Consider the following 14,493-nt stretch of genomic DNA (forward strand, 5'->3'; position numbering starts at 1 on the left):
AGAATTGCCCATGACCGCTTTTGATTTGGGAGTCTATGGCCATGCACAAACATGTCCTTAAAACAACCCTTAACGTTCGTTTTCAAAACTTTTCAACTCACCGAGTGGTTAGTGGTGTTCGTTGATGATTAAAAAAATATATCGGCGCAATGTATGATTTCAATCCGTTTATTTTTCTATAGTGGAACTATTTTTTCAGATACCTCACAACCGCGTATAAACTTCCGCTCTTCGGCAACTTCCGTTGCTCTGCTCACGCTAGCCTTCTGTGAGACAGAGAACCGAGCGAAAAGACCTAAAAGACTACAACCAAATGTAAACAGCCCCCTTTCCGTCTCCGGTCGCGCAGTAATATCAACGAGCAATGAGTCCTCCAACGGAAATCAATGGGATTTTACAAAATGCCAAATAAAACACGACAGAAACGGTATTTCGCTACGCTAACGTTACTTGTTTTGGAACATCAACGAACACCACTAACCACTCGGTGAGTTGCACAGTTTTGAAAATGAACGTTAAGGGTTGTTTTAAGGGCATGTTTGTGCATGGCCATAGACTCCCATTCTAAAGCGGTCATGGGCAAATCTAAAATAGTCAAAAAGTCGAGACAGGAACCATTGTCAAAATTTCTTTGTCCACCACTCTTGTTCATCCAGAACAAACTACAAAATAGACTCAAAGTGTTAAATACCGGAATTGTCCTTTAACTTAGGCGTGGGGTTAACCTTATAACCTTCGTTTATAATTTGCAGCTTCTGCTAGAATGGAATCTTGTTAAATTTGTTGGCGAGCAAATATTCAATATTTCATCTCTCCATAATTAAGGTAGTTAATTGCTAAGTTAGATTAGCAGCGGGAGCAGTTTAAAATATTATCACATAATTTATGTCTCGGCAGTGATTGGTTGATACACCATGGGAGGCTGCCCTCCTCTGCCATGCAGTTTTTCTCAACACTTAATGCTGAAAGTGAAATGCTTGATTGTGATTGGCAATTTTCTTTTAGTAACGGAAGGAAAAGTCTCCAGCTATGGATATGCCTCCGCATCTCTATCCCCTCAGACTCGCATAATTGCACAGTTTTCTGATTTGGACATTCAGGGAAGAGCCTCTTCAGGGAAGAGGTGGTTCAGACTTCAGTGATATTTTATGGTGTTACTATGGTGAATTTACAAACAAGACATTCACATTCTGAGATATGAAATGAGATTAATAACAGAGAATTTTATTAACATTAAATCGTCCTTCTCCACCTCAACATTGTGGGTAGGCTGTGGCTCCCTTGCCTCTCCTGAAGAGCCGCCACTGTTCACCATGTGCAGGTTTAGTGCTTCAGACTCTTATTTCCTCCTGAATCAATGGCAATGTAAACTCAGCTAAACCTGGATGTCATTTCATCTTTTAGTGCTTAATCCTGTTCTATGCACACACAGTTCATTGATTTACAGGCACCAAAAATTCAGTAGTGGAAATAAAAACAGTTCTATCACAAACATAATTAAGCAAATGCTATATTTTGGAAATAAGACCAAAATATCACAACCTGCAACAGCTTGACTCATAACTGGACTGATTTTATAGAATTAATAAACTTTCTTAAGTCCATAAAGTGACTCCATAATAAAGTGACTTTTATAATTATTATTGGACAAGGCAACACTTTGAAGCATCTTTCCAAGCATAAACCAAACACAGGGCCTCTTTCAAAGGTGGTTTAGTAAAAAAGAAATTTTTGGTTTCTAATTTTACTTTCGTCAAAAATAGTAGATACCAAAGGGGTTAAATGATTCAAGGCAAGCAAAATGTTTATATATGACTTCATTACTGTCTAAAACCTTTTTTCTGCCATTCGACTGTATTTATGGACCCTTATGACAAAGTTAATCTAAAGAATTGTGATGGCTGAAATCATACAGGTAACAACATAAATTAACCTTGAAGAGTTGGTGAATTATACAGTATATTGTAGGATGCAGATCTGAGAACTTTTAACCTCTTACACACTCTTTTATAGAGTCTGCATGAAAGTATCAGGAAGGCTGTTGCATTCTTAGAAGGTCGACTTCCACAACTGACCAATCCTTACGCTGTTGCGATGACGTCCTACGCCATGGCCAATGCTGACAAACTCAATAAAGACGTCTTGATGAAACATTCCACCACAGGAGACGGTCAGTTACAAGTCATCAAAAAGTGTTTTGCTTTATACAACATGGAATAATTCTAATCCAAACCCAGTGTAAATAATGGAAAAATTATCACATTTTGCAGTGTAATAATTGCTGCTTGTTGGTGTCAATAACAGTAAAGGAACACAGTCCTGTTATTATTCCTGCTTTGTGTTTGAATCAGCCGGTAGGTCCTGGACTGTCGCTGGACAGCATCATCACTCAATGGAGGCGACGGCCTATGCTGTGCTGGCACTTGTGAAGGCCAAAGACTTTGATAAAGCAGGAGAGGCAGTGCGCTGGCTGCGTTCACAACAGTTTCATTATGGTGGATCCAGCACCACACAGGTACACTAACATCTCATCATCTGACTGTGATAAACTGATGCAGAACTTGTCTTTGAATGCTGTTCTGCACTTTCCAGGCGACCATCATGGTGTTCCAGGCCGTGGCAGAGTATCGCACGCAGGTGAAGGACCAACAAAACTTCAATCTGGATGTGGAGCTGTCAGTGGCAGGAAAAAGACCTGTCAGATTTACCATTAAAAGAGACAATGCGCATCTTACACGGTCATACAAGGTGAAGATTAAACTCATCAACCTGCTTCAAAATGTGTGCTGCTCATATCAATTGAATGATTTTGTATCATAGTAACCCAGATAGCAACATTGTTCCGGCCCGGATACGGCCCACATCTGGCACTTGTGGAATACGGATCTGGCCCACATGCAGCGTGGAATGACGGCCCTTGTGTGGCCCACTCCTGTTTGCCAGATCTGGGCCAGAAGCAGGCCATAGCAATGCCACACGTCAGCCAAGAGCAAAGAAATAAACCACAACTGGACCTTATCTGAGCTACAAAGTCTGTGTATATTAAATATGGAGTCATCTCAGCCTTAATAAGCCTGTTAACAAGCAGAATCACTGAAGGAAAGAAGAGAACAGAAAAAGAGACGAGCAGAAACACAAGAACTACAACTGACTTCAGACACAGTCTTAGATGAAATCAACTGAAGAGAAAAGAAGACATTAAATCTGTGAAGATCTCAGCAGAGGAGGATTAAACAACTCCACAAACAGCATTACCAGCTTCACTTATTACTAACCAGACTGACTTTATTTCTGTGAGACGTCTACATAAGTTTTTATTGAGATTTAACAGAGGTTTAACTCTAATGTGTTTTATTTAAAGTCACCATGAGAGTGATTAGTGTTTCCATTAGTTGGGCTCTTAACTCTTAGTATAACTTATGTTTTTTTGGCCGCTGTGACAGTGTGTTTGTCAAACACATTTACAGCAGCAAAGAAAGCTAAAGTGAAATGAGATCAGGTGATCATGGTTTCCTGTTGATGGGTTTATAATCATCATGAAATAAACTGATTCACTGATGATTTTGGAATCTAACAATTGTGTTGATCCATTAATATTTTCACATCACAAACCCTGTGTTACTGCAGCATGAGATCTAGCAATATTATAACAGTCAGTTTAAAGCTTTTAACAAACATGAGATCAAGGGCGTTTTTCCACTGGGTTCGTTTGCTGCGGTCCGAACCCGAGTGCGCTAGTTCCCGGAGCCTCCCGCAGCGTTGGTCTGGTTTCACACTCAATTAATTGTATCAAACCCAGGTGCGTTTGCAGTGATCTTACGTCATCGCAAACGCAATCAAACAATAGGCTTGTTTGAGATGAGCAAAATCTGCGCAGAACCGATCACCGGTGATCAGCGCGAGATGCATGCCGGTTAGAAATGTGTCCGAGTGCGGTCCGCCTGGCTCTGATGTCATGCTGACGTATGTCAAAAATCTCTCGCGAGCGCAAGGCGGACGTGTCGGATTTTGCAGTCGAGCGCAGTTGCTCTCCACCGACTGCGCTGATCAAAAGCACGATGGGAAACGACTTGCTGACGACACAGCTTAATGCTCATTGGTTTAAACAACTGTGATGTATTGTTCTCTTTTAAAATGTTTGATTTTAAAACTCTAATATCAGGTTTTATGTGTATATGTTATGTGTGAATATTCCCAAACTATCTGACAGTGCGATCTCTTTGGGTTATGCAATTTAATTTTTATAAAAAAAGAAAATAAATAAAAACACATATGTCTGTATTAAAGAAAAAAAATATTGATAAACATGTATTTGGAATGGAATTAAATAACAAGTACTTTGGGTGTCTTGTTCATTTAATTTATTTTCATATAAAAGCAACAGAACTTGAATTACATCCAGTTTATTAGCAACACTGCACGAGCGTGAATCCCGCGATATCCATCTTTGATCTCGCAATGGTCAGATCCACTACGAGAAGAGAGATCTGTCCGGCTTGCCTGCGCTTTTTTCACTCCTCCCCTCACTGCAGCCGCCTACTCTCGCATACATTTCAGGCGAGGCAAGGCGCATCTCAAACAAGCCTATTGATATCGACAGTGATACGCATGCGCGGGATACTATACTTCCTGAACAAGCGCGCACCCGAGTCCGTGTTGCTTGCACATTAACGCGAACCGCGCCACGGTTCGGGAGCAACCGAGCTCAGACCACCTCCTCCAGGTAGTCTCGGGTTCGGTACTCTAGTGCGCACCCGGGTCCGATGACAGCGTTCACATTAGCGATTTTTCATGCGAACCGTGCCCCGGTCCGCACTAAACTGCCAGTGTGAAAGCGCCCCAAAAGATTAGCTTATGCTGACACACACAGATATCAACAATCAGCGTATGAATCTCAACAATGGTGACAATCACAAATATTTAGATTAACAGATTAATTCACAACATCACTGAAAAGCTACTAATTCACAACAAAAAAACAGCAAAAAATAAAAGCAAATATTTAGAATCAAACAAAATAATAGGACAATTCAGCTGCATAATTTATTCATGTTGCAATGCATGCTGGGAGTTTTGTAATATGCTGGTACCCAGCATGCATTGCAGCAAAGTACTTTTGATTGTCACCATTGTTGAGATTCATACGCTGATTGTTGATGTCTGTGTGTGTCATCATAAACTGACTTTTCCGTGTTCATGTTTGTTAAAGTCTCCTAACTGATTGTTATAATATTTCTGGATCTCATGCTGCAGTAACACAGGGTTTGTGATATGAAAATATTAATGGATCAACACAATTGTTAGATTCCAAAAACATCAGTGAAAAAGGTTATTTCATGATGAGTATAAAATCATCAACAGGTAACCATCATCACCTGATCTCATTTCACTTTAGCTTTCTTTGCTGCTGTAAATGTGTTTGACACACACACTGTCACAGCCGCCAAAAAAGTCATAAGATATACTAAGAGTTAAGAGCCCAACTAATGGAAACACTAGTCACTCTTATGGTGACTTTAAATGAAACACATTAGAGTTAAACATCTGTTAAATCTCAATAAAACTTCTGTAGACGTCTGACAGAAATAAAGTCAGTCTGGTTAGTAATAAGTGAAGCTGGTAATGCTGTTTGTGGAGTTGTTTAATCCTCCTCTGCTGAGATCGTCACAGATTTAATGTCTTCTTTTCTCTTCAGTTGATCATCTTAGACTGTGTCTGAAGTCAGTTGTAGTTCTTGTGTTTCTGCTCGTCTCTTTTTCTGTTCTCTTCTTTCCTTCAGTGATTCTGCTTGTTAACAGGCTTATTAAGGCTGAGATGACTCCATATTTAATATACACAGACTTTGTAGCTCAGATAAGGTCCAGTTCTGGTTTATTTCTTTGCTCTTGGCTGACATGTGGCATTGCTATGGCCTGCTTCTGGCCCAGATCTGGCAAACAGGAGTGGGCCACACAAGGGCCGTCATTCCACGCTGCATGTGGGCCAGATCCGTATTCCACAAGTGCCAGATGTGGGCCGGATCCGGGCCGAAACAATGTTGCTATCTGGGAAGTGAGGAATGTTGCAGGCTTGTGCAAAATTCAGAATTTCAGAATTGGCCTCCATTCAAATCATGAATTTGAATTTGAATTGAATTTACTCCGCCCCACAGGACGTTGAATTGAATTTGAATTGGAATGACAGGAAGTGGAATTAAATTAATGGCAATTCAAAGAAATTCCACACAGTCACACAACAAGAAAGAATGTGTTGAGTCTCGCATGCATTCAGTGTTAGGAAGGTTACTTTGGAAATGTTATTGCTTACTGTTATTAGTTACCCATTATGAATGTGGTTTGGATTACTTTATTTGGATAACTTTATCAATGCAAAGCAATTTCGTTTTAAGTTGATTTGTAACTAATTGAATTAAACATTTTACCTCAGTAATACAACTAAATACAATTACATTAATTTTGTAATTTAATAACAGAAATTTCATTTCACGTAACTATTTACTCCTCAACCCTACATACATTTTGTTCTAAAATAGATATTGATCAAATTCTTGAAATAAATTACCCCCTCAGTGTTGTTTAATTAGTTTTGTTCCAATGTAATTTTCATTTCAAAGTAATCACACAAACACAAAGTTGTTGTAAATGCAGTTATCATTTATTCCAATGCCAAAAATGACTGAGCAGCACTGTTGCATCTAATTCTCAATAGCTCCTCAAATGTTTTTTCATTGAGTCTGCACCGTTCTGGTCTGAATATCTTTCCTGCAACACTAAAGATTCTCTCAACAGGTGCAGAGGAAGCTGGTATGGCAAGATATTTACATGCAAGTTGAGCTAGGGCAGGAAAACGGCTTTGGTTTTTCTCCAATAGACCAAAGAATCAGTATCCTCTGTAAGACAAGGGGTACTCAAGTACACAGGGACCTCATGTGGGGCTGTGTCAGCTGGCATGGCAGATTGACTTTCCATGTAGGAAAACAGTTTTGGGCGTTTCTTTGGTGGAGCACTGCCATTCATGGTTGCATTCCCTTTTGGGGAGGCAGACTCAACTTTTGCAGTGAGAAGGTTTTTGATTATTACCTGCTCTTCACCAATACACCAGTCCAACTTAAACCTTGGGTCAAGCGTGGCAGCCACCTGGAAGCATTCCATGTCTTCAAATTTTGTTAAACGTCTCTCAAGTGAGGATTGTAGAGTTGAGACAAACTTTTTATTACCAGTCATCTTCATGTTTTTGATAGCATGCCTTAAGCCCCTGACACAAGGGATGATGAAGCTGGAGGTTACTATTTTCTCAGCCTGGCATCTATCTGTAGCTTCCTCAAAGGGTTCCAATACCTCACAAAGCTCCTGGATTATTTTCAGCTCATATGATGTCAGCTGGATGGGGCAATGGATCTCAGCAAGTACATCACTTGGGACATTGAGAACAGACCTCAGCATCTTTAACTGGCTATTCCAGCGAGTGGCATTCGCAGGCTGAAGTTTTTGCCCTCCGTCTAGGGCATCAGTAGCCAGTGTGGACTTGTGACAAAAAGAAACAAGTTTTTGGACCTTTCCCAGTAAGTTTGTTTATGGAGCCAGCATCATCCATTGCATCACGAACCACAAGCTGAAGAGTGTGGACAAAGCATGAGCTTCTCTCTGGTGGGAAGTAGACCATCTCCTCTTCAACATTCACCACTTAAAAATCAGATGTCTCATCCTGCTCTTCCTCTTCACTTTCAACAACATGCATTGGTGGGAAGAGGGTGAATGCCTTTATCATGTTGGAGGCATTATCAGTCACAATGAATGACACTTTGTTCTGAATATTGTCATTTTGAAGAACATCTTCATAAATTCTACAAATGTTTTCAGCTGTATGCCTCCCTTTAAAACGCTGACAGCTCAGCATTACACTCTGCAACATGAAATCTATAATGAAATGGCCAGTCATTCCAAAAAATGACTTCATTGATCGGTTTGACCAAAGATCTACTGTCAGGCAAATATGCTCAGTTTTTTCCATCAGATTAATCAGATGTGATTTTACAGTAGCTGAGCGCCGAGGGATAAGGTCCTGGCTGAGAGCTCTTCGGGAGGGCATTGTGAAGGAGGGTTGGGCCAAATGCAAAATATTAATGAAATCCTTATTTTCAACAGTACAGAGAGGGAGGAGAACATTTGCAATATATGTAACAACACTGTCAGTAAGAGCAACTTGTCGTCTATTAGTTGATGACCACTTAGAGCTGGAACTGACTGTTTCAGAAGGATTACCATGATCTTCATTCTGGTTTGGCTGGATAGTGTAATCGCTGGTTTCACAGTACATCAAGATTTCCTGATGTTTCTTCTGTAGGAAAAAAAGTACCTCAATGTATATTACTCTTTAAGAGAACAAATATTTCTATTAATTCCACAATTGACAATAATTGTTTTCTTGATTTACAATAAGTAATAAGTAAAAAGTGTGCTTGCATGCTTTTAAACACATATGATATCCAGTGTTGGGGGTAACTCCTTACAAAGTAATGCCATAATAATATAATCATATTTGGCTGTAACTGAGTAATGTAGCACATTAATATTACTGTTACTGTTGTGTTGTGAGTTAAAGGTGTGTATAACCCTTTATGAGCTATATGCCAGGCTCTTGCTGTGTTGCACTACAGTAATGTAATGAGTAGAGTAATGAGTTACTATCCATAGAGAATAACAAGTAAGGTAATGCATCATGGTATTTTTAAAAGTGAATAATGTGCATTACACGTTCTTGAGTAGTGACCCCAACACTAGTTATATCAAATATCAGTTGCATAATACCATCAAGAGATGGTTTTCAAAATAGAAGCCCACATAGCAACCTTGTGTCGGCCCAGATCCGGCCCAAATCTGGCACACGTGGAAAGATGATCTGGCCCACATGCAGCGTGGAATTACGGCACTTGGGTGGCCCACTCCTGTTTGCCAGATCTGGGCCACAAGCAGGCCATAGCAATGCCACATGTCAGCCAAGAGCAAAGAAATAAACCAGAACTGGACCTTATCTGAACCACAAAATCTGTGTATATTAAATATGAAGTAATCTCAGCCGTAATAAGCCTGTTAACAAGCAGAATCACTGAAGAAAAGAGACGAGCAGAAACACAAGAACTACAACTGACTTCAGACACAGTCTAAGATGATCAACTGAAGAGAAAAGAAGACATTAAATCTGTGAAGATCTCAGCAGAGGAGGATTAAACAACTCCACAAACAGCATTATCAGCTTCACTTATTACTAACCAGACTGACTTTATTTCTGGCAGACGTCTACAGAAGTTTTTATTGAGAATTAACAGAGGTTTAACTCTGGTTCATTTGAAGTCACCATAATAGTGAATCGTGTTTCCATTAGTTGGGCTCTTAACTCTTATTATATCTGTTGTCTTCTTTGGCTGCTGTGACAGTGTGTTTGTCAAATATGTTTGAAACAGCAAAGAAAGCTACAGTGAAATGAGATCAGGTGATGATGGTTACCTGTTGATGGCTTTATAATCACCATTAAAAAACCTGTTTCACTGATCTCTTTGGAATCTAACAATTGTGTTATTCCATTAAAATCTTCACATCACAAACCCTGTTTTACTGCAGCATGAGGTCCAGCAATATTATAACAATCAGAAGACTTTAACAAACATGAGCATGTAACGTTACTGTTCGACGACAAACACAGACATCAATAATCAACGTATGAATCTCCACAATGGTGACAATCAAAAAGTACCTTGCTGCAATGCATGCTGGGTACCATTATTGTACAAAACTCCCAGCATGCATTGCAACATGAATAAATTATGCAGCTGAATTGCCCTATTATTTTGTTTAATTCAGGGTTTGTGATGTGAATTTAATGGAACATCACAATTGTTAGATTCCAAAGAGATCAGTGAAACAAGTTTTTTAATGGTGATAATAAAGCCATCACCAGGTAACCATCATCACCTGATCTCATTTCACTTTAGCATTCTTTGCTGCTGCAAGTGTGCTTGACAAATACACTTTCACAGCAGCCAAATAAGACAACAGATATAATAAGAGTTAAGAGCCCAACTAATGGAAACACTATTCACTATTATGGTGACTTCAAATGAAACACATTAGAGTTAAACCTCTGTTAATTCTCAATAAAAACTTCTGTAGACGTCTGACAGAAATAAATTCAGTCTGGTTAGTAATAAGTGAAGCTGGTAATGCTGTTTGTGGAGTTGTTTAATCCTCCTCTCCTGAGATCTTCACAGATTTAATGTCTTCTTTTCTCTTCAGTTGATCATCTTAGACTGTGTCTGAAGTCAGTTGTAGTTCTTGTGTTTCTGCTCGTCTCTTTTCTTCAGTGATTCTGCTTGTTAACAGGCTTATTACGGCTGAGATGACTTCATATTTAATATACACAGATTTTGTGGCTCAGATAAGGTCCAGTTCTGGTTTATTTCTTTGCTCTTGGCTGACATGTGTCATTGCTATGGCCTGCTTGTGGCCCAGATCTGGCAAACAGGAGCGGCCCACCCAAGTGCCGTAATTCCACGCTGCATGTGGGCCAGATCATCTTTCCACGTGTGCCAGATGTGGGCCGGATCTGGGCCGACACAATGTTGCTATGTGGGAGACTGTCTGTCTGTTAACTTGTAGATGCCTTTTGAAATTTGAAGTAGCCTTGACGGAGCCACAGACAGGCATGAAAACTCCTCACCTTTCAGCGAAATTCGCCGTTTTAAAACCAAAATGGGTCACCTACGTGATTTGTACAGATCCGATGAGAAAATGGTGGGGGGGGGGGGGGGGGGGGTCGTGGTCGTGGCCAGCATTTACCCACTATATCTCTATAGTTACCATAAACTTAGCAGCTTTAAAAAACCAATCATCATTCCTAATGCCGAAACCTGACAGCCAATCCGAGTGAGAGTAGGGCAGAATTGTTTTCAAAGTTTTTAACACCGCGAGTCTGATGACACACTGCCGAACAAAGAACCGCACGTCGGAAAGCAAGCCTGAGGTAAGTTAGCTTAGAATGTTAACTGTCCTGTCAGATACAGACAGCTCTGTTGCCAATGTCATTATTTTTAATTTTGACATAGAAGACGGCGGGATAATATCGCGAGCGGGCGCGGGCGCCGTGAGCGCTGAGCGAGCAGGAACGAGTAGTGAGTTGTCGTCGAAAAAGATGGATAATGCAAAAAAGCTGTCGGGGCTAAACATAGAAAAAGAAAGAGAGAAAAGGAGATGGCATGTCAATTGATGCAACAGCAGCTAAATAAGTGGATGGTGAAAGGCAACAGGTAGGATTTTGTTTTGTGTGACGTCCAGGCATGTAGGCTAATGCCATCGGGACTACCGGGAGATTCCCGGTGGGCCGACGTGCTTTTTGGGCCGATACATCTCATACTTTTTTGTTTCGTTTTTTGTCTTTAACGGCCCATAAAACTGGTACATCGGCGGCCCATTCGTTTTGTTTTGCTTAATTGGCGGCGCTGGGTTAGTGTGTAATTAGTGTGTAATGCATTGGTCAATAAAAAGTCAGCGTTAGTTTTTTTTTTTCTGACACCCCATGAAACACGTAGATCAGCGGCCCATTGGTTATTTTCTTGATTGACACTGGGCTAGCCCAATCACACCTTTAATGTGAAGTATAGAAATATACTCTTTCAAGTATAGAAATTAGTACAAAACTAATTATGAAAGTTTCCTTTATTTTTCAGTGCATTTGTTTTACAATATATGGCTATTACTATCATGGGATTAATATTATAACTATTATTATGTAGTAGTAATGTAGACAGACACTGTAACTAAAATAATTTTCCTTTCTTTAATTTGCACCAGATTGATGATTTAACATTAAAAAGCACTATATATATATATATATAAGTTGATTGGATTGGATTTTATGCTGCCGCATCCTTCTCACCTTTTTTACCCCTGACCTGTTTTCATGCCTGCACAGACTGGAGCACTGCAGTGCTTGCATATGGCTCTGTGGTTTCCAGGTGTTCTTGATGGAATCGGTTCTTCAAAATGAACTAGTACAGATGACCTTTTATGCCTGCTATTATTTTCCATGTCGCTGTTGTTACAGGTGTCAAATCTATCAACCTTTGTAATCTGAAGTTGTAAGGGACTTCTGAAACTTAAAAAGTCCAGTGTTGCCCATCAAATTGTGCTTTCAAACAAATGTCCACCTCAAATTGTTTAGCAACCATTTTAAATACTTGGTTAAAGTAAAGCATTCTGGGAAATGGAGTCATGTTCCACAAAATTACAATTACAATAAATCAAACTTAATTATTTGTTCTGTGACTAGAGCTTTTAACATTCATTGCTGGGGGAAAACATATCCTTTTAATGTAATCTGTACAAGTAGTTCAAACTAATATCATTTCTAATGCAATCATATCTGACATACACTGTAAAGCTTCATTGTTAAACACTTCACTTAAAATATGTATATGAATTTCTTTGAATTTTTATTGAATTGCAATTCTGCTTCCTTTAATTCAAATTCGAATTGTTATTCTAGATCCTGTTTTTGACATCAATTCAAATTCAATTCAAATTCAAGAACTGAATTGGAATTAAGGAGTCATTTTCAATAAAATTCTGAATTGTGCACAAGCCTGGAATGTTGGGAGTTTTGTTATTTGTCATCCATCATATTTAATTGTCTACATCAAATGTGTTGTGTGTGGTCAATAAAGTCTTCAGGTATCTCTGCTACATCATGGATTTGATGATCCTGATGACTCGAGTACGTGTGTTCACTCAACAGTTGGAGATCAACAAGGACTTCAGTGTGACGGCTAGAGGAACTGGAACAGCCACTCTCTCAGTGAGTGTTCATGAGCGTTTATACGGTCAACAGCAAGATTAAAGCGTTTGAACATCTAATCTGAGACGTGCTGCTCTTTTCAGGTTCTGACGCTGTACTACGCCAGACCTGTTAAGAAGAAGTCTGACTGTACACTCTTTGATCTGACTGTTAAAATGGAAAAAGCCCCTGAAAGTAAGATTGACAAAAAGGCCTTTCTTTAGCACTTTCTGTACATTAAGGCTTTTCACACTGTGCTTAACCCTGGGTTATCGTCTCTCTAGCCCTGTTTAGGAACATTTGACACTTTTAACTAGAACTACAATGACATTAGAAGTGGGTTAGCACTGCTTTCTACATGGATCATGAAACATTAGACATGATAACACAGGATTATGTTTACCAAGGGGCTAGACTGACCCAGGGTTCACTAGTTAACTTGTATTTCCCCAAATACCTTTATGTATTAAATCTTCATTTTAATGAATTTTATTTTTATATTCCCTTTAGAAAGGGAAGACTTGACTTGAACTAAAACCACCAAAAACTTTTGTTTCCCTTTAGCAAAAAAAGGAGCCATTGAAAGTTACAACTTCATTATGGATTTCTTGTATGTGAACAAATACCTCTTTCATTTTTATGTCAAGAAACCATTTAATTTGTAATCAATCAGCATGTGCTCATTTAGGCTGTTTTCACACTTGGTTTGTTTACTGTCCCACATTCGCTGTATGTTTGCTTCATGAACACGAGTACCAGGGACAGTTATAATGATTTCAGGGGAGACTCCAGTTTCACTGCGTTCTGACACGGAAAAAAAGAGTTTTTTCAGAGACAAGCAGCTCTACGTTATACTACAATATAAGAAATCTGACATCAAACGGACTCAGGTTTGCATATAAAGCTCTAGTGTGAAAGCAGCCTTAAACGCAGAATCAGTGGATGGAGGAAAACTGAAGACTTACGAAACCTGTTAATAAAACCTGCACTTTATCTACATCTTTACAGCTACAAAAATGATACAACTGATGCCACTATGACTATTCTGGATGTTGGCATACCGACAGGATTTGATGTTGAAGAAAATGATCTTAAAGAGGTATTATGATGATAAACTGATGAAGAATTGCCTCACATCTGCAGATTGGCCATAAAAATATGTTGGTCATCATGTGATGCATTGAGTTTTTATTCTCATTTTTTTGCCCTCAGTTGTCCACGGGGAAGGAGAGATACATTCAGAAATATGAAAAGAATAAAGTGCTGTCAGAGCGAGGATCCCTCATCCTCTACTTAGATAAGGTATTTCAAACAACTTCTGTTGCCCGATGATGTCAAAAACAGATTTGTTTTCTTTTAATTGGGAAACCATGAGTTTTGCTTAATATCACAGTATTGTTGAATTCTTGATTCGGATTGGCTGACAGATGTTCCAAGATGCTCATTAACTGTAACGCCTTGTGGTTCCACGTAACTTTGGTACATTACAGACTGCTTATCAGAATCATATTTCACATGATACTTTAAGCAGAAGAGAAAGTGCAAATTGAATATATAGATCTAAATTATAATGTTTACATGTATATTTTTTCTATCAGCTGTGAAAAATAGAATACTGTCTTTGCAGTGTAATTGCAGCTGTACATTGTTAAATGAATGCAAGAAAGA

The 14,493-nt window shown here is 39.2% G+C and overlaps 1 protein-coding gene and 1 pseudogene across 4 annotated transcripts in view; one reads left to right on the plus strand and one right to left on the minus strand.

The window, feature by feature from the left end:
• The window catches only part of LOC309493636 (complement C3-like), a 233,196-nt gene that overhangs the window by 62,371 nt on the left and 156,332 nt on the right, over positions 1–14,493 (plus strand). For 2 of the 3 annotated variants that reach the window (XM_082162783.1, XM_082162785.1), the window contains exons 28-35: positions 2,014–2,170; positions 2,352–2,515; positions 2,593–2,748; positions 12,787–12,846; positions 12,930–13,020; positions 13,390–13,435; positions 13,834–13,924; positions 14,038–14,127. The exons of the other annotated variant lie outside the window; for it this stretch is intronic. In XM_082162783.1, the coding sequence (XP_082018909.1) occupies positions 2,014–2,170; positions 2,352–2,515; positions 2,593–2,748; positions 12,787–12,846; positions 12,930–13,020; positions 13,390–13,435; positions 13,834–13,924; positions 14,038–14,127 (855 nt within the window). The remainder of the gene's footprint in view (positions 1–2,013; positions 2,171–2,351; positions 2,516–2,592; positions 2,749–12,786; positions 12,847–12,929; positions 13,021–13,389; positions 13,436–13,833; positions 13,925–14,037; positions 14,128–14,493) is intronic. 3 annotated transcript variants of the gene reach the window in all.
• On the minus strand, positions 6,193–9,010 carry LOC309493709 (zinc finger BED domain-containing protein 4-like; annotated as a pseudogene). The gene has a single exon. The product of its transcript is annotated as a zinc finger BED domain-containing protein 4-like (transcript).

Source organism: Leuciscus leuciscus (assembly GCF_965113295.1).
Source record: "Leuciscus leuciscus genome assembly, chromosome: 3".
NCBI lineage: Eukaryota > Metazoa > Chordata > Actinopteri > Cypriniformes > Leuciscidae > Leuciscus > Leuciscus leuciscus.